The 25,527-nt window shown below is 29.3% G+C and overlaps 1 protein-coding gene across 2 annotated transcripts in view; it reads right to left on the bottom strand.

Moving 5' to 3' along the window:
• Window positions 1-2,582: 2,582 nt before the first annotated feature.
• The window catches only part of LOC136980217 (enhancer of mRNA-decapping protein 4-like), an 89,250-nt gene continuing 66,305 nt past the window's right edge, over window positions 2,583-25,527 (bottom strand). For both annotated transcript variants that reach the window (XM_067276305.1, XM_067276304.1), the window contains exons 16-24: window positions 18,982-19,150; window positions 18,798-18,890; window positions 17,588-17,805; window positions 17,034-17,186; window positions 12,729-12,844; window positions 7,448-7,613; window positions 3,134-3,531; window positions 2,888-3,051; window positions 2,583-2,821 (exon numbers count right to left, since the gene is read on the bottom strand). In XM_067276305.1, coding sequence (XP_067132406.1) covers window positions 2,638-2,821; window positions 2,888-3,051; window positions 3,134-3,531; window positions 7,448-7,613; window positions 12,729-12,844; window positions 17,034-17,186; window positions 17,588-17,805; window positions 18,798-18,890; window positions 18,982-19,150 — 1,661 coding nt within the window. In that variant the 3' untranslated portion in view covers window positions 2,583-2,637. The remainder of the gene's footprint in view (window positions 2,822-2,887; window positions 3,052-3,133; window positions 3,532-7,447; window positions 7,614-12,728; window positions 12,845-17,033; window positions 17,187-17,587; window positions 17,806-18,797; window positions 18,891-18,981; window positions 19,151-25,527) is intronic.

The raw sequence follows: 25,527 nt of genomic DNA on the forward strand, positions 1-25,527 counted from the left end.
GAATAAGAAAAGCGTAAAACTTCTTAATAAAAAACATTCCGAGGATTCTCTTCCTCATCTTCAGTTCTTTAAAATAAAACGGAAAATACGAATGTTTCTGATTAGGATGATAAAAGTCGAACGGACTTGGACGACAACAACTTTGAAACTTTCGCTATTCTAATTTGTCATTACAAATAAAAATGATATTTAAAAAATACGAAACGAAGCTTTAACTAAATACTGTACAATATGGTACGATAAACGAAAATTTGTAGTTGTTTCCTTTGTAATATGAATTATATGAAATGAGTTCCAATGGTCAAGTCTCTCAAGGATAAACCTCTTCAGCAACCGGAAGTTGAGGTATTATCACATCATAACTTCCTGTTGGCGAAAGGTTTAAAAGCTTCTCAATTCAAATTTTTTCCCCTGAAAGTAGTTAATAGTTGACTCTATTGTTAAAGAAAAAGTATGATGCACAGGGGCAAGCCACTACTAATTTGAGTTGGAGAGCACATGTTTTAAATTAAATGATTTAAAAATTGCACCTCGGCATTGTGACCGTGTCACAATAAATAATTTCTCGTAGTTATAGTTTGTTTGTGAAAACTTTGGTTTCAACTTGTGAAAATATTTACAACGAAAAACCACATTTGACCTTTGTCGTGTTACGAACAACATTAAAGTTAAAATTTTTCTAAGAGGTAATAAGAAGTTAATAATTGGGGGAAATAAAAGAAACATTGCGTTTTTCCATCAAAAATAAACAAAGAAAACATGCCATTAAGTGAGAGAGACTGATATGAAGAAACTACACCATTAAGATGTGCACTACTGTATATCCATCATTGTGGATAACACAAGTATATTAAGACGAACTAACCTTTTGTTCGTTATTGTTGGAGACAATAACTTTAGACATCGAAATCGGAGTCCGAAGAAAAATTGGAAAATTACCGATCCGAAATGCATTGTTAAGTAGGCGAAATACATACAGTTGTTTTAATCTCGGTCTCTGTTAATTGTGCATAATTACGTTAAAATTAGGAAAATGAAGTTATAAAAAATCGTCAAAATTGTTTAAATTTTGAGTAATAAGATAAAAGAAGGACCTTTGACATACACTCAGACGAAAAAACGGAGTGAATGCGAATGATGAAGATCGTAGATTTCTCGCAGGAACATGTTAAAATAGCCATCATAATAAATAAAAGTTAAAAAATGTAAAATAAAGTAAACAATCCAAATATTTGATATGCTCAAAAATAAGGAAGGAAAATCTAATGTAATTCTGAGTATATGGTAAATTGCATAATTTATTAAAAAATAAACAAACTTTTTCGACAGCTCTAGCAATTTTATCTAAAAGGAAAGGCGCATCCATACACCAAATGGGTAATTCGTAATCTACTCAAGACTGAAAATTAGTAAAGAGGAATAATTCTAAGGAATAATGGCATTATCAACAACTTTAACTGTTTACGTAATCGTATTAAAACAATTCTTGATAAACATTTTAAGTTAGAAAGTGGTAGGAAATTTATAAGTTCACGGATTCCAAGAGGAATATTTAATTAGCTTATCCCCGCTGACGTGACGATGATGAGATATTGGCGTAATGTAGCAGAATCCAGGGAAGAACAGAACAAACTTTAACACAATACTTTCAAAATTAATTGTAATTGTCAAAAATTGAGTCATAGTCAAAATAAACACTTTTTTATATACAGTAGACTTGCGTGTGAATCTTATTTTAAAAATATCACACTCCCTTATCTGGATTTTCTCACATCCAAATCACTCCCAGCCACATTTGTTAGGATATGAGAGTCTATTGTAATTTAAAAAAAATGATATAAATGGATTAGATTTATTCATTTGTTATAATTTTCAGCAAATGGTAACAAATAACAAAGAAATATGAATTTCCTCCTATCTTGTTAATAAGGAAAAAAATAATGATTACAATGGATTACATTTCAATTATTCCAAATCTACTGAATAGAATTCACACTAAAAACAAAAACATTTTTAGTGGTAGTGAGTAACCAACACAATTTTTAATTTCAATTTGTATTCAATAATCAGCTAAATAGAAAAAAAATTTTGTAAATATTATCTCTAAACACGTATGTGTGATGTAATTTATAACTATTATTTGTTTTTGATAAGATCTATATAAAAAATGACCGAAGAGGGGTCATTAAGACCCGAAATGCGTATCCACATCCAGTAATAAAGTCTATATCAATGAGTGTTCCTTATGTGATTAAGTTACTGAAAAATAACCGTAAATTTTAGGCTTGAAAAAAATCCACAGAAACTGAAAACGATCAAGAGTAGAACTTACACTTTCCCTAATATCTATTCATTTATATCTAGAAACGAAGCTAAAACTGCTCAAAAAGCTAATAAACGAAAAATATGTTTATTTATAAGAAAATAACATTAAATAATTTTTATTTTGAAAATAAAATACACAAATATTAAATATGTACAATTACATCTTTTTTTACTTTGACTTTTTTTTTTTTTTTGGTCTTAATTTTAACAACGAAAATAAAAAGAACGTAGACATAGTCAAGTACATATACTCAGTGTTGAATAAAAACTTTTATGTTCAAACAAAATAGTACAAAAATACTTAAGAACTAACTATTTGTTACACAAGGAATGTGTAGCAAGCAGTAACATTTTCACTTTTACATAATACTTATGATTTGTATTTGCTTGTAGAAATGCCATCAATTTCTGTTGAAGCGATCTCAATACTGCCTTTCCGTGTTCTCTAGTCACGTGATTATTCATGTCTAATTGCATTACCGCTTCTTCTACGTATCTAAAGTAAAAAAAAAACTTCGTGAGCTTCAATAAATGTACTTACAATTAGTTTTATTAATCGTACCTCAATTTTAAATCTATGTGCGTAGATAAATCTGCTACTAATTGTTGAATTAACGATAGAAGAACGTGCTGCTGTAGAGGACAAGGATATTGGCCAAAAACTACACTTGGATCGACTGCTCTACACGTGAACAATACTAGATTTAAATTAGCTGCTGATAATGCCTATTAGGAGGAAAAAAAATTGAATTATTTTTTAAAAAATAAATTTAAAATTTTATTTTCGTTTAATAAAGCTTTTTGTTACCTGTTGAAAGGCAACGCTCAGCTGTCCCTGTTTAATTGCTTGAAGTATTTGTTGCTGTTGCATTTGTAAGTCCATCATTGGAGGAAAAGGAGTCGTACTACACTGGCGTAATGACGACAGGTCACCTTCTAATACTGACTGCTCTTTTAAATTAGAATCTATTTCTTCTCTAACCATCACCTGCACTTTCGTTAACATCGTTTCTTGCTGTTTTGCTAGCATTTCTTGAAGATGTTTATCTGTCTGTTTTTTCACTTCAACAACACACGACTCGAGTAACTGTTCCGTAAAAAGTTTTATTTCACTTGCTTGTTCTAAAGTTTGTGTGAGAGTTTTTTCATTTTTATTACATGCTTGCTGTGACTGTTTATTTAAATACACATCCACTTCATGTAAATCTATATAATTAAAAAAAAAATAAAAATTTGATTATGAAATAATAATTTTTACTTATTAATAAAACCTTACTGTTAGTTAATTTTGCCATAAAAATTCAATTTTTACAATAATTTATGATGATTATCTAATATATAAATGATGATGTTTGTTTGTTCGCTATACACTCCTAGGCCGTTAGACCAATTGTTACGAAACTCAACAGTTACGTTTCACATACTCCCGATTTAGATAATGTCGTACATCCCATCCCAAAATATCTCTTGAAATTCTATAAATCAATTAATTTCTATCTACATTCATTTGCTAATTTACCCGTAGCGCCATCTATTGACAAAAATCTAACAAAATAAACTAAGTGCATAAAACCCCTAACTCTGGTAGTTAGTAGTGGGTTCGGACATGGCCAACAGCTGGCCACGTGGAGTTTTTCCGTTTTCCTTCACGTTAATAACACCTAAATAGGGTGCAGCATCCCATAAGTCTTCCTGGGATACATTCCTTTCGGCAGATCGCTGGTGTGTCGCATTGCCGTAACCAAATAAACCAAACTAAAAAGCGATTATTTATTATGACATCGTATCAATGCCGGGTTGCGACTTTTCGTTAATGTTCTCAATTCTTTTAGTGGTGGTCTTGCCCATGTACATCGTACTTTTTCTGTTAGCAATAAAGTGCCGGTCATTTATCTAACTCCGTTTGTATTGAAAATTCGTATATACAGTAGACCCTCCTATAACACGGGTTCATATAACACGGCGAAAAAATTGCAACCGTGTTCGTATAACAAGCTAAAGAGACTCGTATAACACGGTAAAACCTCATTGCCAACTCGTGTTGGGACAGGATTGGTCGATTCTGGGACAGATAGTGAATGAGCAGCCAAACTACTTGCCAACGTCCAGCGCCAGGCATATATACGGAGAGTTTAGGAGGGAAAGTATTAATAAATTTTAATACAGTTCTTGTGAATAAAACATTTACAGTATTATTCAACGGCCATAAAAATTATATTTCTATTAATGATGTCTCCAAAGTTCAGCAAATTCTTTGCAGAATGAATAACTTAACAGGAAGCACGCGCACCATTCGATGAGCCGCTCTGCAATGAAAACAAGTTTAGGCAATGGCATCTTCGAATGGTGCACACTCGGTAAGTAATCCCACAATTTTTTGTTAATAGCATAGTTTATATGGATTATTCCCAAAAAATTATACGTGCTTTGGAAATGTTCGAGTCAAATTAGTCTAGAATCGATTAATTTCATGGAAGAAAACCTTTCAAACAGCCGTACCCCCTAAACTGCACACGTGCTGGGATGTGATTGGCTCATGTATTTAAGTGACTCGTACAACACGGATTCATATAACACGGAACGTATCTACCGTGTTATAGGGAGGGTCTACTGTAGTTACTCGAGGCCTTCTGCCCCTATTCTTTCTATATCTGGTCTCGACTTTCAGCTATATAACTCTCTTCTTGAGATTAAGGAAGACAGGCAGACAGCGGACTACAGTGGAATTTATAGTTCTATAATTTTTTCAAATTGCAGCCCAATAACTTTTCTATAAACGCAATATTTACGAGAACATACTTCTCATGTAGTTTATACAATCTGTTGCCAAAATTTAAACACTATTATCACATAAAACAATTATTCTCACATTTTTGCATTTTTTTTTATTTAAACAAATCATATGAAGTCTTTAGGATGTTAAGGTTAGCAACATCACATGCTAACCAGCATCACAACCTATCCAACACGGATTACTTTTCAAATATTAATAGTAGACCAGTATTAATTAATTAAGTAATGGTCATTGAGCATCATCTCTTCTGGGAGAAGGTCAATGACTACTTTTGGTCGAATTACTCTGACCTCCTTTTGCAAAACTCCTTTCTTTCTATCAGACCAACAGTATAGTGACATTGGAATAGGAAAATTGAATAATACAAGGTTACCAGTCAGCACAAAATACGATTTAAGTAATTTTCGAGGGTGCCAAGTTTAATTATTTGGTCCGTTTTTCTGTGAAATTTGATTTGTTGGCAGATTACCATTTGATATTCAGCTGCAAATGGTACAATTTCTTAGAGTTAACATTAAGAAAAAATATATCTTAAAAAATTATGATATTTTCAATTGGTGTCTACTTGACCAATGAAATTGTACCATTTCATACCATCCGAGTATCACGATAAACATGACAATGGTAGACTAAAATACCAAATTCTATACGGTTTTCGTTTTGATGTTAGAAGTACCAAATAATCTGTAATCTTAATTTTTGAAGTCGTTATTTTTTGCTGGAGCAATGCTAGGCTCATCTGTTAGTATATGTATATTTTTTAAATTCAATTACTGTAAATGGTGATATGAATGGTGGAAAATTAGATTTGGGTGGACTATTATTGGATACACAATCATTTGTTTTGACCAATCAGTGATTTTCTCGATGCAGTGAACAGAATCTGAAAAACTAATTTTTGTTTTCACACACTCATTTGGTTTCTTGATTAATCCAAATTAATATCTTTAATGTGACACTAAATGCAAAATTTATTTCAATTTCCTACTACTTTCAAAACTATAATCAATGAAATTTTGTTATCCATAAAACTTAATAAAACTGCAAGTACTATCTATAAGATTAAAGAATGTTTCAAAAAAGGTCAAACTGAAGTTTGACCTTTCAGAATGTTTGTTGCTTTAAGCAACAAACATTCTGGTAGAACTTAAACTAGCAAAAATCCAAAAACAATTGAGAAAGTGTAGTGGTTGATGTTGGAAGATCATAGAATAACACTTGGAGAGAGTATGAATGATGTGGTCATTTCTTATAACCAGAGTGATGATCTTGGTATCTGCCAAGTTGCAGCAAAATTCATTCCAAAGCTCAGAGATGACCATAAGGAAAACTGTCAGTATGTTGCTTGTGACATGCTGGAATGTACCAATGCTGACCTTGATTTCATAAAGATCATAACCAGAAATGAGACCTGGATCTACAGGTATGAGGTACAATCATTCCAGTGGAAAATGCCAGGTCTCCACGACCAAAGAAGACATGGCAGTCACATAGCAATGTGATGGTCATGTTGACCTTTTTTTTTATCACTAGGCCTTAGTTCATCATAAGTATTCCCCTCAAAGACAAACTATGATAAAGAAGTACTACCTGACAGTTCTACATTACCTACAAGATGCTGTTAGATGCAAGAGACCACAGCTCTGGCAGTCTGGAGACTGGTTCATTCATAATCACAACAATACTCTGGCCAACAGATTGTGTTTCATCCAGACATTCCTTGCAAAACATATTAAAGCACAGGTTCAGCAGCCTCTTTACTCCACAGACATGGCTCTGACCAAGTTTTGGCTCTCCAAACTCAAGATGCCACTCAAAGGAAAAATATTTCAGGATGCAGAGATTAAGACTAATGCAACAAAGCACCTAATGGAAATGCCGATGACTTTGAAAAATGCTTTCAACAGTGGAAGCATTGCTGGGAAAAGTGTGTAAACTTAGAAGGGCACTAGTGTTTGAATACATTTGTAGGTATTTTTTCTTCACCTTAGGTCATATACTTTTTGAAGTGTTCTGTCAAAAAGCTTTATAATCCAAAGCATGCTGTGATTTCAGAAAGATTGAATACTACTGCTGTAAAGGGAAGGGAAGAGGTTAAAAGAATTATTTAAAGCTTTTTTAAAGCTTTAAATAATTCAGATTGTTTTGTTTGACTTTTTAAGTCAAACAAAACAACTTGAAAACTAAATCTAATTTAAATTATTATTAAACCATATTTTATTTTATTTGATTTAAACTAATAAAATAAATATATAAATTATTCATCAGAGAAAAAAATTAAAGTAACTTTACAATTTACATGTAATAAACTTATTATTAACAACTTACATTCATGAATGCCTTTGTTGAAATTATCATTAAGTTGTTGAAATAAATTTTGGCATGCTTTTTCTAATGATGGAGTTATCATATTTTTGCTGACTTCTAAACATGCATCATGGAGTTGTGGTTCAATAGCAGAAACCATACAATAGCCAATATTTTCAGAAAATCCCTTCAAAACAAAAATATATTTTATTTTAAAATTTATATTGACATTTTCTAAACATTTTAAAATTAAACAATATCATATCTGAATTCTACTTTAGTAATTTTTTCTTTCAACAAAATAATTAAATAGCTAACATATTCATATTGAAATAAGATTCAATATTTAAATACAGGCCTAGGAGTGCTATTTCCCCTTTGAAAAAGTGAGAAAAGTGAGTTGAAATACAGAAAAAGTGAATAAAAAGTGAGTGCAATAGTGACAAAACAAAGTGAAAACACAGAAGGAAAACTCAGCAAAACAGCAGTAAAAATTGTTATTTCTTTTTATTCTGTTATGGTTAAACACATTTTAAAAATTTCTGTATATACTGTAATATAGTAGCCACTCGTTATATCGCGTTTTTTTGGTCCCCTAAATTTTAAAAGCATTTGAGTCAATTAATTTTAAATTACCAATTACCACTGAATTTCTATTTGCAACGAAATACGAGAAAGAGCTAAATATGCAGAACAGGTGGATAGATCGATTGTCATTTGTTTCCTTTTGATATAAAAGTTGTTTATTTATTAGTTTTAAGTACAGTCTCCTCATTTACAAGTTTCTGTGAATTCGAAATTTCATACATTTATGTGAATTAACGGTATTGCGTCAATTCACATAAAGGTGTGAAATTTCGAATTCACCGCATAACGTGTAAGGAAAAGATCTCTCTAATTCTGAACGAAAACTTCTAAAATTTTTATACAGTAGTAACTTCATTTTGCTTTTTAGAGAATTTTTACTCTGTAATTTTATAAGTTTTGATGTTCTATTATATATTCAATATTCATTTTTTTTAAATTTTCAATTACAGCATTTATAATTTTTATTGAAAAATATAAACTACACGAATTTCTAATAAGCGATTTATATAGTACTGTATAATAAAATCGCAATTGATGTTTTGTTTTTATATCGACAGTATTTGTCTTTCAATGTCATTGTTAAAGAAACAATGCTAAATGGGCGTTCATGGTTTCGATGTTTACGTAAACGTCAATTAATTCGATATAACCTACGAATAAAATTCAGGATTGAAAAACTAAGCTTATTTTATATCAGAAACACTTGCTGATGAAAGAACAGAGATTCCATAGCATGTATAATCTGTTTAGTAAAAGCCCAGAATTTTTATTACTCGGTTATATCGCGTTTTTTTTTCTGTTTCCCGATAACCAGTGGCTTCTGTATTTCCAGTAAACCATGAATACTTGAAATGTCTTTGGCTTCTGTAAATAATCAGTCATGAAAGATGATGTTCTTTTATTAAGATTATTCTGCATGTTATCAACTTCCTTCTATTTCGCTTCCTCTTGCTTTTGAACACTTAACACTAATAAGCATCACACGTGCTGCTTGTACTTCATTCATGTTCTTGCTGTTAATAGCCTTCTCCAGTTTTTTTGTTTGCTGCTTCTAACAAAACTTAGACTGTCGCATGTATTTCATTTTCTTCTACATTTTTCTGGTTTAAACTCAGTTGCCGTTCCATAATCTTCATGTTACGAACAGCTTTCTTTTGTTGTTCTTCAAAACATTTCTGTGCTCTTTTTTCCGTTTCTCTTATTCTTTTAACTTCTTTTCATTTTCCAATCGTTCTTGATAATTTCTATGCACCGAGGAAGCTAATTTCAGTCGTCCTTTGCAATAGGTACAAGGTGTGGGCTTTGGTCATACATGTTTAGTCCCTCCTTAACAATCAAAAGTGAATTAAGCATTCTTTCCAACACTGATGCTCTATCAGGAGAAAGTGCCCGGCATAAAATTGATCCTCTCATTCATGGGAACGGGATTTTCGATGCTGATTTCACTAATTTGGCTATTCTCGGATATTTATCATTATCAGAAACTGTTTATTTTTTAATGCTTCGAGATGTGTAAATATTGATTTCCAAATAAAATAATAAATCTGAAATAAATATACTCCAAATAATATAAGTAAAATAATATTTTATTAATGATTTCATAAATAACAAAAAACTTTTTCCTGCAGATGAATAAAAACCAACATCGTTGCAAAGTTGTTAACCTTTGGGAAGCCTGTGAAAATCTTTCTCACAAGCAATTACGTGTTGTACTTTTTACAACACTTCGAATATTTTAATTTATTTGGTAAATTTTATATGTAAATATGAATTTACATTTTCGTTTACTTTTTTAGTCTCTCAATTAATGCACAATTATAATCGGCATAAGAGAAGATTAAAAAATGGATATTTCACAAGCAAAGTAATCACACATTTTATGAAAATAACACTTACTATATGGAATAATTATACTTGTAGTCAATTTAAACATACATTTATGGGAAGATGTAGATGTGATTTAACGTTAACAATATGCTATGAAATCATTAAAGTAATTTTATTAAACTCAAGTTTATGAAATTATTTAAAGATAAATCAAGTAAAAAAATATTTTTGTAAACGACAACTCCATAACCCGATTGTTAATTAAAACCAAATAATCTGCCAAATTATTGGGCTATAACCAGGATAACTAAATGGTCAGAAACGAAATCTTTTTTAGTGGTAGGAGGTTACGCTACTATCTCGTGTTAATTTTAATAATTATATATTTTGAATTTAAAAGCGGCAGCAGTGTTGTCAGCTTGAGAGATTAATCCCTCTGCGTAATGTGCTTTCCCCTGCAAAAGGACTTTAGTGATTTTCTTAGAAAACAGCCAAAACTGCAGGGATGCTTAGAATACTTATTTTTAAACTCTGTAGAAGGAAATGCAATTCGGATAAGGTAGATTTTGGCGAATAATGAAAATATGGCATGAGTACATAACTTTACTCAACACTGGCTTCTGAATTTGTAATGAGAGGGATTTTTTAAGTGCATAAAAGATTTTTTTAAATACGTTAAATAAATTTTTGTTTTCTATAACCTAACGACACTGAGCGGGCAGTTGCAATTTTGAGTCTGCTCAGGGCCGCGTATTTTCTTCTAAAAAATTCTATTCTGATAGTCCGATAATTCGGCAATTCGTTTGGCTTTAAAATTATTTTTGGTTTGCCCCACATCTTAATTAAGCACGTGAAAATGACCAAAAAAGTGAGAAAAGTGAGAAAATGACCTGAAAAGTGAGAAAAGTGAGGATACTTCAGAAAAGTGAGTACAAGTGAGAAAAGTGAGCGACTCCGAGGCCTGTTAAATACCAGTACAAAGTGTTGGATTAAATACACTATCGGTTAAGAAAATCAAAACATTAGGATGTAAACAATTTATATTTTCAAAATAATCATCCTGAGCTTCAATATATTCTCTAATTCAGAATACATTTAGAAAAATCAGCTTCTTTAAGGTATTGCAAAATTTTATTTTGATTCATTTTATACGAATTCTATTGACTGAAACCATTCTTTTTTACCTTTGGGTAAAAATACAAAAACATTAAAACCTAAATTAGGGAAACAGTTCCATATTTTGCTAGATGCCATAATGTAACTAGGAATTGCAATCCAGCAGTGTTTTCAATCCAGCAAAAATCCAGCTGGATCCAGTGTGGATGTATTTTTGGTGAATAAATGCAATAATGTCTGTCTGTCTATCCAGCAATTTATGGTTTTTTTTTTAAAGAAATAAAACATTTTTTTAAAATACTTAAGAAGCTTTTATTATTTAGACTGGTCACTATAAATCAGTAAAACATCTTACACATTTAGGTAGTAAACTTAACTTTGGTTCAGTTTAACACTTGAGATAGAGAGAATTATCTTTAAATGTTTAGTTAAAGATTACATTATAATTATAATCTAAGTTAAATAATAACAAAGGTAATTCTACTAATTAATTTATATTAATATATTATATTATAATAATGTAAAATGAGAATGTAAAAGGATCTCCCCACGGTAAACAATGAGTCTGCATCTCTATGGTTTATACAACCAGTTGCCATGTGCGCCTTGCAGATTTCCAATCTCTCAAGATGTTTGACCGTTTGCCTATTCGTCGTCGTTTTTATAATTGCCACTTGATCCTATTGGATGTTAACATCCTTCTGTTTTGTGTATGATGCCAGCGCAGTGTTGTCAAGGTTCTTACTGATTGTATATTTGTGCTCCTTGAGCCTTCGTTTTAAACTGAGCATCGTTTAAACCAACGTTTCAATTTCAAGCTTGTTTATGTGGGCTTGAAATTGAAACGTTGGTTGTGTAAAGGCACCAAATATATACCCGTTGTTGAATTCTGATCCTCTTTCTTTTTATCGTTTCTTAAAAGTTTGAAAACAGTGGGATTACGTCGGTATACAATACGAAAATTATTAGACCTGGCAGTACATCTATGTGTCTTGTTTAAAAATGGGATGTAATTAAGCACTATTCTTTTTATATTTATTCCAAACACATTTTATGTTCATAGTTAATGTTGTATTTTTTTTTGTAACTAAGGAAGATCGTTAAAAGCAATTTGAATACGTTATTATTTTATTAAATTTTGCTGGATTGATTAAAGGTATAGTTTATTTATAAGTAATTTAATTATTAGTGTTAGTAAAGTAGTGAGTAAGTAATTAGTAGCAGTCTAGTAGTTAGCAAAGCGGCAGTATGACAACGTAGACTTTTGCTCTATTATTTAGAAAGTTAATTGAGTATTTGCAGATCCGTAGCGCTGGATCCAGCAGGCCGAAGAATGCGCTGGCCAGCTGGATTGCTGGATGAGGAATCCAGCAATTGCAATCTCTAAATGTAACATCTACTTTTCGATCATTATTTTCCAGGTCATTTCAGTTTTATTTATTTACTAATTGTTTTTGTTAACTATCACAAAAACATTTTATATTAAATGTACCATAGATACCATATGGACTAAAAACATACAATTTTAATATTTTTCATAAGGAAAAAAATGGAATGAATATAGTTTATTAACTTGATTTATTAACACAAATAATTAGACAGTTTTTAGAAATCAACTATAAATAAAAAAACAGACAGCTAAAACAAAATCATCATACAAAGTTTATAATAAATAAAACTACATAAATTATAAACATATTATATTAAAAGTTAACTGAAACTGTTTTATTTTTTCAATAAATGTATGTTATTAATTAAAATTAACAATTACCTTATTTCGAATTAATTTTCCAATACTTTCTTTGACACTGTATTCAGTAGTTGTCAATTTCTGATTCAGATCTTGTTGAAGTTGATGTTGAAGTGTTTCAAGAAAATTTGAAATATCTTTAAAAAACAAATAAGAAAACATTTAATTAAATTATTAACTTTTCTGTCTATTTTATCAAAATATTCAATAAAAAAAGCTTAGACATCCCATTAAATATATCTCTCTGTATTATTATTAATGAAAACAGACAAAATTCATAAAATCAGACTCTTCAAAACTTTATTAACCAAATTTACTTTGACTTATACTTAGTTATAATTTCAATATTATATTCATCTTATAATTAAAAATATATCACTACCCATGTCTGTACTATTAAAAAAAAGTAACAAATTGTTTTGTGCTATTTCTTCTTAACTTGTACAAATATGATTTAAAAAAAAGTATTTTATTAAATGTTGATTTATGTCAAGTAAATTACTTTATTAATATTGTTTTATAACTGATTTTTTAAATTTTTGATCGATTATTACATCCATTATAAGTGGGCATAATCTGCAACAGATCAGCCAGCATTTATAAGGGATTAGAATGACATTCTAAATTGTACTGTCAAGAACAAAATATAAGTATCTAGATTAGAGTCAACACAATTTCTACAGCATAAGAACATGAACTCATAATATTTCTTCATTAATGGAAAAAGAGGGGGGAAAAACCCAGTAAATAGTATATACAATGATTATAAAAAGTATACTGTAATAGGAAATTGGTGCAACTTCAAAGAATAGACATTTTATAGAATTTTGGTACAAGAAATGGCTTTAAGCACAGTACTTGCATCCCTATATCCATGGACCTTTAATCCTAATGTCCAACAGTTGGACCTTATCAACTATTAGACCTGTGCAAGGAATAAAGAATAAAGCGCTTTATGTAATATGCTTTTTGAATGAAAAAGTCTGCCCTATCGAAATTTACAGACAGATAACTGAGGTTTTGTCTGTAAATTTTCACCAACTACGCCATGCCATTCAAAACAAACGGGGGGAATCGTAGTCCAGAGGCATTGTGTTTCTTCAGGATAATGCATGTCCACATGCTGCTGCATTGACGAAGAACTTGCTTCAGCAGCTTAAGTGGGAAGTTTTCTCCTTATAGCTTGGACTTAGCTCCTTAGAATTTTGGGAAAAGGTGATTACCACCTTTTCCCAAAATTGAAGGATTTTTTGAGAATCACTATGGAAGTGGCAACGAACTGAAAGAGGCCGTTAATGACTGGTTCAAGAACTTGGTGGTAACTGAGTGTGAAGAAGGCATAGAAAAGCTGGTGATATGCTAAGACAAATGTTTAAATTTGTATGGCAACTATGTAGAAAAATAGCTAAGTTATCATATGTGTTGTAAAATAAATATTGTTTCATTATCTTAAATAAAACTATCTAGAGAAACAAACATTCTTTATTTTTAGAATGACCTTCATATATTCAGAAATAATGTTATTTCTTCAAAAAGAATCCACAGAATTTTCAAATAAAAGTGATAAGTGAGGCATGGCATTGAAAATTACTTATCTGATTGATTGAAATGACAGTTTTTGAAAATTATTCTTTTTCATTAGAATTAGTTTTTTTTAACTCCACCACATTTATTCATCATCTAAATTTAATGATTATTTAATAAAAAATTAAAAAATGATGTGTTTTATATTTTTGGCCATTTTTTAAATTTCTTAAACCACTGTGCATTGTAACTGTTTATGCTTGTGTCATGATCAGACAATCATCTCTCCTGGTGGTCTGTCTGGGACATACAGAACCTGCCTACCATCACGTATCCAGTATCCCAACATCTCTTCAGTCTAGCCAGAACAGTCCAAATAGCAGGCAATTTGGTAAAACAGCAATCTTACTTCCTTCAGCCCAATGATCCAGCATTTCTCAAACTCTAAGCTGTGAAAATGTCTCTGACTGCATTGTATTATCACGGTTGGTGTTTGAAAACCTTCAGAGATACTGTGTTCAGAATTTTCAATGTAAGTTTCTGTGAGGCTTTATATAGTATACTGGGGTGGCAATTTAAAGGCATTCTGGTGGCATTATTTGATATGCAATTGGATCACAACTATAAGCATATAGCTATGTCTAAATGATGAGAATTTGCAGTAATTGGACAATTCTATCTGGGTGCCTTAACATTTTTGTCAATGAATGTAATTAAAAACAAGCAAATGTTTATTGTGACATCGTCACAATGCTGGGCTGCAATTTTTAATTTAATTTTAAATATATGCTCTCCACCTCGAATTAGTGTCTACACATCACACTTTTTCTGTTAGCTATAGTCATGCCGGTCATCTATCTAACTCAGTGTTTTTCAACCTATTTTATCTCACAGCACACTTGAACATTTAATTAAATTTCTGTAGAAAAAAAACACATAATTTAAAGTTATGTTTGTAAACATTATCTCCACATGACTTGCCACTTAACCTAATTCTTTTTATCTATATTTTTTGTAAATTAAATAAAACAATATTGTTGTTCCTTAAAATAGCAGCAGGTCACAACAATAGTTATTTAAATTAAAATTTTTATTTACATAAGAAAAGCAATTAACATTAAGTCTTGATTTGCATTTAAAAGTGTCATGATAATTTCCATTAGAAACCTGCCCAATGTCCTGCTATTTCTAAGTTAAAATAATTTGAATTAAATGTGGACAATTATAGATACTTTTCTGATTTAAAGAAAATTTCATATTAAATGAAATACATCCAGTTTATGCACATATAGTGTATTGCTTATATATATATATATATATATATATATTACTATGTGTTTATTTATTATAACTTGTGAAAAAGTTGTATAATCAATTTAAAAAGGTTTTAATTTTGATATATACACAATTTTTATATATATATATATATATTTTTTATACAAAATATATATATATATAAGAAGAAAATATATATATATATATATATATATATATTTTCTATATATATATATATATATATATATATATATGATAAATAAATATATATATATATCATATATATACTATATATACATATATAGATATATGTTACCGACAAAACCTGATTTTACGCCAAACTAGTTTTGCCTAGGCCAAACTAGTTTGGCATAAGTGTGTCAGGCCAAACTAGTTTAGAATTATTATTCAAGTATATTAATGGTTAAAATAAAATTGCGACCTTTCGGGTAGGAAAAATTTGGTTGCTAATAATTGTGGTAATTGATTAGAATAGGTTAGGTTAGGTTAGAATGCACATCTCCACTGTTCCGTCTTCTGATTGCTGGAATCGGAGACAAGCCGCCACCTTTGATATCTAGGATAACTAAGGGTAGGGTAATAAATATTGTTTATCTAATTGATTGCCTTTTAATTTTATTTTAACCATTAATATACTTGAATAATAATTCTAAACTAGTTCGGCCTGACATGCTTACGCCAAACTAGTTTGGCGTAAGCATGTCAATTTTACGCCAAACTAGTTTGGCGTAAAATTGGGTTTTGCCGGTAACATATACACAAATTGTTGCATTTTAAATTTATGTAATAACTTAAATTTAAAATGCAACAATTTAAATTTTGAATGTCACAATTCATATTTAAAATGTGACATTAAACTTCAAATGTAAAATTAAACCAAAATTTATTTTTATGATTTCCTTAAAGATACACTGTTCTCTGCTTTTAAAATTTAAAAACTGTCATATTTTTGTAAATATTTGTAAACTTAAATATAAATTGGATTGTTCTCTGTTTGTCTTTTCATGTTCTAACCAAAAAAGCCTTAGTATTAAAAGCAAAAATGCTTTTACTTACATTCTTATAATCTTTTTAATCTTTCTTTTTATCATTGATGCTGCGTAGAATTTCTCAAATTTATCACATATAATTACATTGATTAAACAATATATTTCATTGGTTATTGTATAAGAGATTAGCAACTTATCAATATTTCTTTACCTAAATTATGCTGTCCTATTATTTAAAGTGATTAATCTTGTATAATTCGATGTGCTGTAAGCTAGAACTTCTAGATAATATTACCACACACCTTTCTCACTCTTTCTAGCAAATTTTAATTAAATGAACAATTTTGTTCATTTAATTAAAATTTGCTAGAGGTGTGCAGTAATATTATGATTAATCTTGTATACTATATAATAAAAAAAATACACAGAATTTGTTGTAATCATAAAATTATTAAATCAAATAAACTTGATTTAATTTATATCAATGTTTATAACTATTAAAGTAAATTTTACTTACATGGAAGTATACTAGTTTTTATTTCATTTTTCACACTTTTTTCAATTTTATGTCCTACTGATGTATTAACTATTTCTGAGAGAGTGGTCGTTTGTTTATCAATCCATTCTTCATCTTCAATATTTTCCACAACAAATGAATCTAGATTATTTACTTAGAAAGTTAAGATTTTTTTTCTTAACAGCAGCAATTGAAAATTTTATGAAAATCATTTTATAATTATTTAATAATATATCTATGAAAACTAAAAACAACCAAAGATAAAGAAACATAAAAGTTTTATTCCATTAACAATGTTTCCTATTAACACTTATTCAATATTTTATACATTTGCATTTGTTTACTCTTACCTTGTTATAAGTAAGTTTAAATTTTAAATTTTTATTATGATAACTATGATATTATTATTACTATTTCCTACCAAACATTATCAATTCCTAGAAAAAGATATTAGGTTGGAATACATTACTATGGAATAAATGAATTTATTTATGCCTCCATCTATCTTTGCTAATGTATATTTTATTAAAAAATTTATTCAGTATAAAGGATACTTTCAAAATCTATTTGTTTAGAAACAATCTTCTCTACATTATTACATATGATTTTATCCATATGTTTTATATGATCTTGTAAAGATGGAAGTGATTTCATCTGCTTTTGATGACTCAGGAGCTTATGTTTTACTTTGCAAATACTGTTTTGCTGAGACTTCATCAAATCCATAACTTTAGGCAATGTTTCAGTCAATTTATCCAATGTTGACTGTAATCTATTTAATAAAAGTTAATATTTTAAAATAAATGTTATCAGAATTATAAAAGAAATTCATATTATTTACTATGATATTTAACAATATATTAAGTCTAATTAATCCAGAAATACTTTGTAAATTTAAAAACTAAAATAATATATTTTTCAATTCCTGATGTAAACAGCCACATTTCTTCCGAATGACAATGACTAAGCAGGTGAGAATATCATCCAATATTATCTTATTACAATTCTTAATATATATGCATTTCAAGTTTAGATATTCTGAGTTCAAAACACTATTTCACAAAGAATGTAGGAATACTTACAATGATTCGAAATGTAATTTACAGAATAATTATGTTTAGATAAAAAATACACTAATCTTAATTTCAAAATTAAAATTCTGAATGAATATTAGAACATCAACAACACAAGGCCGAAAGGACAACAACAACAACAACAACAAAATTACCATTGAAAAGGCTAATATTCATTTTTCTATGGCCAAATCCAGATTTTCAATGCTTCACTGTATATATATAATAATATACAATATATTTATTTTAAAATTTTGTAAAGATTACTGTTAGCAAATATTTCCTAAGTAACATGGTTACATGACAAAACACAAATTATCAACAGTTGATAATAAATTTGTTTAGTGTGGAAAATTTAAATCAAACATTTAATTGCCAGATTTACCACGCTATATTTAGACCACTGATTTAATTAACTAACTACATAATTTGTCTAAAGATATGCAGATTGTGATTCTACATAAAGTTTTTGCATTTTATTTCCTATTCACAAAATAATAAATACAAAATTAGGTGTACTTTAAATATTCATCACTACATCAATAATAATAGAAAGAATTTGGACCATCATCTTGTGTTAATACTTATAATCAGAAATTAAATTTAAATTAAACTACAAATTATTTAGAATAATCTGAAAAAAAATATTAGTAAATCAGGCTAGTTGAAATGATAATTTTAAATTACTCACGTCTGTAATTTAGATATTGTACTATTCTTACATTGCTTCATACTTTCAGAAGGAACATAACTATTCAAATTGTTCATAAAAGATGTTGAAATCCTGTAGAATTAATTATTAGGATAGGGAGAAATTTGAAAATCCAATCAAAATTGTTAAAAATGCAAATATTGTATATTTAAAAGATATTTACTTTTCTGTCTCATTTTTAATGTTCACATCATTATTTTTTGAATTAATAAATTTGTTTTCTTCAGAATCTTCTTTAAGTTCCATTGAGCATATATTTTTATTCAATATATTATTGTCCTTAATTGGTGAATCTATTGGCAATTTCTGATTTTCCTTGCTATGCTGTTTATCTATAATAAAGTTTTTACAAAAATTAATTCATATTTATAGGTGCATATTACATTAAAGGTAATATCATTTATTAAGTTCTTTGTAAACTAAAATAATTGTTTAATCATTTTATCTATGAATGAAAATAAAAACTAAAAATTTAATTATTACTTTTTTAAACAAAATATTTTTCCTTAAACGTTTTCAATTTATTAATTGCAAATTAGAACTATCATATTTAAAAAGTACTGACCAACTTATCCAAATTTACAGCTTTCCTTTTTTACATAAGTAATATAAAAGTCTATTTAAAATTTTTAATATATATAAATAGTCAACAACATACATTAAATTACAATAATAATTTTATCATTAAAAGTGAACAAGTTTATTAAGCAGCAACATTAATTACAATTATAAATGTATTTTATATTTTTGAATAAATCTTTATTTATTAAAATTTTTTTTTAAGCTAAAAACTTCATTTCAGATTTGATCTACTTATGCCAATTAAATTCCACTGTTTTAAAATATTAAATTTTACATATTAGAATCTCAAACCAAATTTCAACATTAAAGCTTTAAACAATTTCAAATTTTATTCTGATTGATAACATGTCTTCTTGACATTTCTAACAGAAAACCAATAAAGTTTATATAATAATTTGAACTCTACAAAAGATAGAACAAATACATTTTTAAATTGTTATTAATTCTAATTCTTTCATTATATATTTGTTTTTAATAGATAAATAATACAAATGCATATAGTTTCTAGCATGTTCACGATTATATCTGTTCTGTTATGCCAAAATTTTGAAATATTAATGAACTGGGAAAAAAATCAAATTGTTTTGTTATGCAATCAAAATTATTAAAATGAAAAATATAATACCACTTAAATTAAAATTATTTATCATATTTTTGTACTTTGTAAATTTTGGGAGAAATTTAGACAGCTACACTTAGTCAAGCATATTGTCAGCAAAATATCAACAAGGCAGTCAAGAAGGCAAATTCCTTGACTTTTCCTGACTTTCCAAACACTAATGAAAATCCCCGACATTCCCAGGTGCCCTGGAAAATCAGGCAAGAACCCTGTATATTAATAGTAATAAAAGAACTTTTATATTACAAATAAAATAAAACTGAAATAATTCAAACTATGCAATTAATCAATTTTCATTTAACCAGCTCAGTTTTATAGTAGTAATAATTCAATTTATTCAGTTCTTTTTTTTGTATCACATGATATGATATGTATATGTCTATCTTCAAACCTTTTAAATGAACAGACTTTTGTGTGATGGTATCTCTGTATGAATCTCAGTATTAAGAAATGTCTTTTTAATAACTTGATTTCCATTCTTTATCCAAGATTTCATCTTCCTTGTTTCTCAAGATTTATTCACTTGCAATTTTTTGATGCTCATTTTAGGTACTAAATCACAAATTTAATTTTTCTTTTTCATTTAATTTATTATATTAAATAGTTAATGTTGAAGGAAAAAGCCATGTTTCTGAGTATTTGTTAACAGATTTACAAATTGCAACTTAGTCCTTCATGAAGGTTTAATTGACAACTGTCAAAAATAAAATATATAAGTGACCCCCCATGATGTTACTTGCCATTTCAACAAAAAAGTTTAAGTTCTAAATTTAAAATTTTGAATTTATTTATTATGAATTTTTATTGTTTTTTTTATTGTTTATGGTATTTTTTTAATATAAATTTAGAATTTGCATATTGCAGTTGCATATAAAAATATTAGTAAAACCATTAAAGGGAGAATTTTTCTTTTTACATATTTTAAACTTTATCCATAATCTGTTTGTTAGATTGAAGTAATGCATATTTTACATCAATTTGACATCAATTGTAAAAGTGAAGAGATGAACTTAAAATGTATATTTTTTAGACAAAACAAGTAGGGCATCATAGTTTTTATAATGATAAATTAGCAACTGTCTGTTATATTATGATCTAAAATACCTGAGTAGGTTATTCAGAATGTTCACTATTAGAAAATAATTATAGCTGACTTAAAATACAATAGAATAAAGTCTGCATTTTACGAACATTGTACTCTAAATAACTGCAACATAGACAAAGATAACGTCAAAATACTGCATAAAGAAAAATTAATGTACAACTGTAAGTTTAAAGAAACCATAGAAATTATAAAAAGTAAAGACAATATAAATAAAAACCTAAGCCTTAAAATAAACGACAACTGGCTTAATATATTATAAATTAAAATATTTTGGGGAAAAAACAATTTCTTTGGAAAAAATGAGCCTGCAAAAAAGTTTGGTAAACGACCATAAGGCGGCGAACGCCATACGTGGCAACACTGGCCGTACCAACGTAAACGTCAAGGAGGGGGTGGAAGAGAAAAAGGGGGCAGAAAGAGTTTTAAAAATCTTTTATATTTGCAATATATTTTTATGTCTTACAGCGAACTTTTAAAGTTATAATGCACCTTTTATAGTCGATGAACTTCTTAAAACCATAATGTATACAGTTAACAAGATTTTACATTCTTTTAAAAAAGATAATCAACAGTTGACTGAGGAGGGGCAGGGCCCGAAACGTGTACAAACAGAGTACCGTATCAACGAGAACGAATAAAGATATCTGACAGAAAACTTGCCAAGTGTCTTTGAAGAAAAACACACAACATTAGTGTTTATCAAGTCTAAATTATAGAACAAGACACGGTTTTATAAAACAAAAAAAATAATTTATGTTAAATTTTATGTGATCTATTAGTCAAATATACAAATTATATCACATCATATAAAAATATGAAACAGTATATTTCAAACTAAAAACTTGTTTCCTGAGAACAACTTATATGATTTATTAAATTTTAAATTAAATAATTTATTTTCTTTTTATATTTTCAATATAGAAAAAATAAACTACATCCAATATGGCTGATTTTATTTTGCTATTTGTTCATTCAATATTGACCTTATACCTCGGAGGTCAGCCAGAAAAATAAATGTCAGGTTAGTTTCTTGGTATACTTTTCTTAAAAGGTATCATACCAACATACGGATCTCAAATAGAAGGGATATCAATAAGTTAACAAGAAACACTCCATTTATTAAAAGTCATTAGAAGTCTTGTTTTACATACTGTATGCTTTGTTACACATCACAGAGAGAGTTCTGTAAATCTATATATTTGCTTACAGCTATCAGCAGGTTTATGGGTCATCAAACAAACAGTCAGTTCACTTCATTGTTCATTTCCAGGCATCCATTTTGTTCTCGGTAAATCCTGCTGGTGACTCCCGAACATTGCTTGTGCATCCTGGTAAAGATCCTCTAAACTTCACTGTATATATATCAGTGAAAATTCTCTGAATTCACTGTCCTAATACATTCATAAAGATCCCCAAACTCTCTGAAGACTTCTCTAATAGCAAATTTTTGACTTTGATTTGTCCAATCACATAGACAGTCAATTTAGGGTCATGGAAGTGACAATTAGTTTTGTTGCTTTATGAAAATATATCTTGAGTACAGGCATCAAATCACTATTATTGATGGAAAAAAGTAATGCTATTTCCATCTAGAACTATTGTTTTTTCATGGTAATGATCAAAATAATACAATAAGGATCAATCATCAAATAACAACATAAATATGTTAATAGCTTAAAAATAAACAAACACATCAATAAGTTTTACTTGGGGTCCACAGATGGAAAAATATTAGTGATTAATGAAGTTTCATAATTTTAGGGATCCATTAAAAATCATGATCTAATATTTTCGTCTACAAAATATTGTTAAAATAATAAAATCTATTATGATAATGGAATAATTACCAGAAATAAATTTAAAAACTGAATTTACTTAACACTGCGATAATGAAGAATATCTTCTTGTCATGATAGCTAACTATGGAAGCCATAAATGCAAGAGAGACAGAGAACAAAATTTTATTTTTGAAAGACTCAATATATTTTCTTGGAAAACAGCTTTCTTTTAAATAAGATATGTTATTATTTAACCAAATCTAATAAACCCCATTTGTATGTTTCACAAGGACCATGGATTTGGTTTTATCGGCCCTGACTAGGGTAACATTGTTCTGGATCATCCAACGTGACACGTGACGCAGTTTTACCTTCAATTCAACACAATTTAGTTTTATATAATTCAAATATTTCAATTATACAATGCTAACTATTAAATTTATTTGATTTTTTTTGCATAATTTCATTAAAACTAATCAAAACTATTTGAAAATAATGAAAGAAGCTAAAGCACAAAAATTGTGCACTAAAAATATACAGGGGGATGCAAAAGTAGGTATACAGTTGAGAATCTGAGAAATATAATGTTTGGTGTTCATTATTATTATTATTTTTGATCTTTTATTAGTTCGTATTCCTTATTTGTGATTTAATTTGTACATAAAAATAAATGTTTTTTACTTCTTCCTATTTTCTACCTGTATGTTTTTTTTTCCATAACAACAACTGTATACCTACTTTTGCACCTCCCTGTATATAAATGTGGAAAGTTTAAAATACTTTTGAATTATATATAGAATTCTATACAGAACAAACTAACTTTTGCTATTAGTAAATAATTTAATAACACTGCTGCTACAATCTTTTACCCTGTTGTTTTTAAATATATGACAATTTGGTTAAGAGAACTATTCTTCAATTCAATTTAACACTACCGTAATCAGAGATAACTACATTACAAGATTTTTTATACTTTCAAAAGAGAAGCAAGTTATTTTAAATGAGTGAGAAATATAAAATTTACCATCCAGAAGCTTCCCTAAATAAACTCCCTAAACAAAATAATAATAATAAATAAGAATAAGATACAGTTTTTCACAATATATTTCCATGTTTCATCTTCCATAATTCATACTGTATATATATAACTAGCAGAGGAGCCTGGTGTTGCTCAGGCAAAAAGTAACAATAGCAAAGATTAAGATTATAGCTGATCTTACCCATTTTCACCAGGTGCAAGAATTAGTCCACCCTCTACTGAGACTAATTAGAGAATTTTTAGATGGGTCTAAAAATATGTTTGATTTCCTGCAAAAATGCAAAAACACTGCATGTAAAATAGTACAGAAGCAGCTGAGTTCTTCAGGGTAATCCTTAACCCTCCCTCTTCCCCGCAGGGGAGAATTTCAAAAATCCCTTCTTAGTATGCATTCTCATGACATGCCTTAACTGTGTACCAAATTTCACCTTTCAACTCCTAACCATTTGGGCTCTGCACTTATTATTATTATTATCAACTAATCTCTGCACACTAAGCTAGAACTAATTTAAAATCGTAGACACAAAAAACCTTTCACACTCTATTTCTAGCAGACAAATTAATGAGCACAAACGTTTTCGGCCGTTTTAAAAGGCCTTCTTCAGGTGCACTGAGGACGGTTGGAAAGTCGGATAGCCAATGTTTACGTGACGTCATTGTTTATGAGGGGTTTCCTCTTACAAGTGACATCTTAGCAGAGAAGGTTTAAACGAAATTGACCTTGGAAAATATTTTAAGATTAGCCAAGATGCGTGAACTATTGTCGAAGATAAGCGAATCCTGAAAGGCGGAAAAAAGGAAATAGAAAGAAAAAGGAAAAAGAAACCTGATAAATTTAGAAACTGCACGAGAGAACGAAATGGACAAGGAGAGGGTGGACCGGCCTATTTAATTAAGGGGGTTATCGAGGAGTGACCGCCAGGCAGGGGAGAGCGAATCTGCATCCCTGCTGTTAATGCAGTTTCCTTTGAGGGATTCAGTAAAGATCTCTATAGCTTCGATTGTTCTAAGTTTGCTAGAGTCAAGAATAGGAACGGTAATCCTAGCATCTTCCCATTCGGCCGTTATACTGGGTTCGCTTGCGTACTGGGCTAGGGTGGAATTAAATTTTTTTTTTTGTTGCGTGCGTCGTACCTATGCTCAGCTATCCTTTTGGTGAGCGATCTGTTGGTTGAGCCTATGTAGGTTAATTTATTGCTTGGCTTAACTGTATTGTCCACCAGCGGAACAGAGTAGACCCCTGGAATCCTGGCTTCGCTGCATTTATCTTTGTTATTTGTTAGAAGCTTATAAATCGAAGGGCTGCGCTTGTACGTAAGACCAACTTTGGCTTTTTTGGATAAGATTTTATACGCTTGGCTCAACCTAGGATCGAAATCAACAACAACTTGCTTACTTCGCTGGTTACGATGACTGGAACTGACGGCTTTGTTAACACCGCGATCATGTATTCTCTGGGCCAGCACATCTATAAATTTACCGTTGTAACTGTGGGCTACGGCGATGCGTTTGATGTGCTGGATTTCACGAAACGCGTCATTAGTGTTAGAGCAATGGGTATAGGCCCTACGGATCAGGGCCCGGTA

The sequence above is a fragment of the Centruroides vittatus genome, unplaced genomic scaffold (genome assembly GCF_030686945.1).
Source record: "Centruroides vittatus isolate TY-2023 unplaced genomic scaffold, ASM3068694v2 contig_680, whole genome shotgun sequence".
NCBI lineage: Eukaryota > Metazoa > Arthropoda > Arachnida > Scorpiones > Buthidae > Centruroides > Centruroides vittatus.